The 3,099-nt window shown below is 50.3% G+C and overlaps 1 protein-coding gene across 1 annotated transcript in view; it reads left to right on the top strand.

Moving 5' to 3' along the window:
- Nucleotides 1-1,103: 1,103 nt before the first annotated feature.
- The window catches only part of grin3bb (glutamate receptor, ionotropic, N-methyl-D-aspartate 3Bb), a 79,224-nt gene continuing 77,228 nt past the window's right edge, over nucleotides 1,104-3,099 (top strand). The window contains exon 1 of the mRNA XM_043720722.1: nucleotides 1,104-1,762. Within this exon, the coding sequence (XP_043576657.1) occupies nucleotides 1,253-1,762 (510 nt within the window). The 5' untranslated portion in view covers nucleotides 1,104-1,252. The remainder of the gene's footprint in view (nucleotides 1,763-3,099) is intronic.

Genomic DNA, 3,099 nt, shown 5'->3' with positions numbered 1-3,099 from the left:
CCAGAAAACGCAGAGACCATTCACCCTTCCTGTGTGTTCCAGCCCTTAGCTAGAGCAATCCAAACCGAGACACACTTTCCCCCTGCTCCTCCCTCTCTTTCCATAGGTATATTCCCAAAGCACCCGCTTCGGGTATTATCTCGCCCACCCTCTCTCTCTATTATCCTGTATTTGTCTTTCCTTCCCCTGTTTAAATACTGCACGCCCCTCTCTCTTTCTGGGTTCTTTCTGTGAGTTGCGGAGTTTTCACAGTCCGGGGTGAGTTGCAGTAGGAGACGGTCAGTTGGAAACAGTGAAGGCTGGCGTGCAGGCACTGACTGGGCACCGCTATCCTGGAGGTTGAGAGAGAGGGAGAGAGGCGTTTAGTTGCTGTTTCTTCAATGCAGAGCTCAGGCTCCAGTCCGGGCCGGTGGCGGTGATTTGGAGGGGATCAGCCGGGGGACACCTGGGGCTTTGGGAATGTGACAGGGGGCTCCGTGTCCGGGGTGACGGCGTCAAGACTTCAGCCGCAGGCGGAGTAGCCCCCAGCCGCCCTCCCCCCCCCTCTCCTCCCCTCCTCAGGGACGGTTGCACCGAAGCTTGGTGGATCATGCTCAGATTTGGGAATCCTGAAAGGGGAATGAGGTGCCGCTGACTCCGGAATCTCTCCGTTTGAATAATGGGGAAGCCCTCACTGCGCTGACATTAATACCAACACCCTCCGAGAACAACACCAGCTCCCCCCCCCCCCACACCCTGATGGGGAAAGGGGGCAGGAAACAGTCACATTGCTGCTCCCTAACCGTGGGCTCAGGACTCAGTGTTAAAGATCCCTACACCCCAGTGTAATGCCACAGGACATTAAATCTCTCTCCCTTCTCCACATTCTGTCTCTCTTTTGCAATCTTGCATCCTGAGTTCCTTCCTACAATTTGATCCATTTATTTCCACCTTTAGATGAACAGATCTTCGCGGAATTTGTTTCTTCGTTCTCTTTTATTCTTCCCTTGTTCTTTCATACCTTCTCTCTAACTTCTTTCTCTCTCTCAACTTTTCTATCTTCTCTCTCTCTCTCTCAACCTCTCTACCTTTTCTATTTACTTTCTCCCTCTATCTACCTTTTTTGTTCTCTCTACTTTCTCTCTCTTCACCCCATCCTTCCCTAATCAGCAGGGAGTGGAGAACTTGACGTGGCTTTGCAGATTTTGACCTGAGTGCCTTGTCTCGGTGCGGCTCCGAGCGGAGTGACCGGCTCCTCGCTCCCCTCCAGCCAATGAGAGCTGCGGCACTGAGCTGGCGCGGAGCCGGGACTCTCTGCACATTGCTGCCCACAGCAACAGCTCACACCCCGGCCATGGAGTGCAGGCAGCGCCTCTGGACCCTGCTCGGCTTCCTGCACGCTGTGCTCAGCCTCTGCCAGCCTCACCCACAGCCGTGCCACATCCTGAACCGGATCGGACACACCGTGAGACTGGGCACCGTGCTGCCCAGCTCCCGGAGAGCCCTCCTGCAACAGGCGCTGCTCGAAGGAGTGGAGGCGGCCTTAAGGGACACCCTCCTACCCTACAATCTGAGCCTGGAGACGGTCAGCAGCCAGGGCTGGCAGCCCGACCCGCAGTCCCTCCTGCAATCCGTCTGCCAGTCCGTTGTGGTCCGGGGAGTTGCGGCCATTCTGGCGTTCCCACAGTCTACAGACCAACTGGTCCAGATGGATTTTTTAGCATCTTTCCTGGAGATCCCTTTCATCAGTATTATGGAGCGAGGAGAAGGGCTGGTTACTGAGGTAGGTGACAGAGCAAGTTATCCAACTTCTGTCGGCGTTAAATTGGAAATTCCGCTCTGCCTTTCAACTTGGTGTAAGGAGGTGTGTATAGTGCCAGCGGTTTATTGTGGAGTGAACTGATGTACAGAGGAGTAGTGTGGAGGGGCAGATTGTGGATTGTGGAGTGGTCTGTTGTGACGTATTGTGGAGCAGGATGCCGGAGCGTGGGACATTGGGAATGGAATGGTTAATTGTGGAGTGGAGTGTTTTGTAGCGTGTTATAGAGTGAAGCGATGAACAGTGGAGTGATGTGTAATGGAGTGATGTACTGTATAGTGGAGTGATGTACAGTGGAATGATGTACAGTGGAGTGATGTATAGTGGAGTGATGTACAGTGGAGTGATGTATAGTGAAGTGATGTACTGTATAGTGGAGTGATGTACAGTGGAATGATGTACAGTGGAGTGATGTATAGTGAAGTGATGTACTGTATAGTGGAGTGATGTACTGTATAGCGATGTATAGTGGAGTGATGTACTGTATAGTGATGTATAGTGGGGTGATGTACAGTGGAGTGATGTATAGTGGAGTGATGTACTGTATAGTGGAGTGAAATACAGTGGAGTGATGTACTGTATAGTGGAGTGATGTATAGTGGGGTGATGTACAGTGGAGTGATGTACTGTATAGTGGAGTGAGGTACAGTGTAGTGATGTACAGTGGAGTGATGTATAGTGGAGTGATGTACAGTGGAGTGATGTATAGTGGAGTGATGTACAGTGGAGTGATGTATAGTGGAGTGATGTACAGTGGAGTGATGTATAGTGGAGTGATGTACAGTGGAGTGATGTATAGTGGAGTGATGTACAGTGGAGTGATGTATAGTGGAGTGATGTACAGTGGAGTGATGTATAGTGGAGTGATGTACAGTGGAGTGATGTATAGTGGAGTGATGTACAGTGGAGTGATGTATAGTGGAGTGATGTACTGTATAGTGGAGTGATGTATAGTGGAGTGATGTACTGTATAGTGGAGTGATGTATAGTGGAGTGATGTACTGTATAGTGGAGTGATGTATAGTGGAGTGATGTACTGTATAGTGGAGTGATGTACAGTGGAATGATGTACAGTGGAGTGATGTATAGTGGAGTGATGTACAGTGGAGTGATGTATAGTGGAGTGATGTACAGTGGAGTGATGTATAGTGGAGTGATGTACAGTGGAGTGATGTATAGTGGAGTGATGTACAGTGGAGTGATGTATAGTGGAGTGATGTACAGTGGAGTGATGTATAGTGGAGTGATGTACAGTGGAGTGATGTATAGTGGAGTGATGTACAGTGGAGTGATGTATAGTG

The sequence above is a fragment of the Chiloscyllium plagiosum genome, chromosome 31 (assembly GCF_004010195.1).
Source record: "Chiloscyllium plagiosum isolate BGI_BamShark_2017 chromosome 31, ASM401019v2, whole genome shotgun sequence".
Lineage (NCBI taxonomy): Eukaryota > Metazoa > Chordata > Chondrichthyes > Orectolobiformes > Hemiscylliidae > Chiloscyllium > Chiloscyllium plagiosum.
This window is presented reverse-complemented; position numbering and strand designations above follow the sequence as displayed.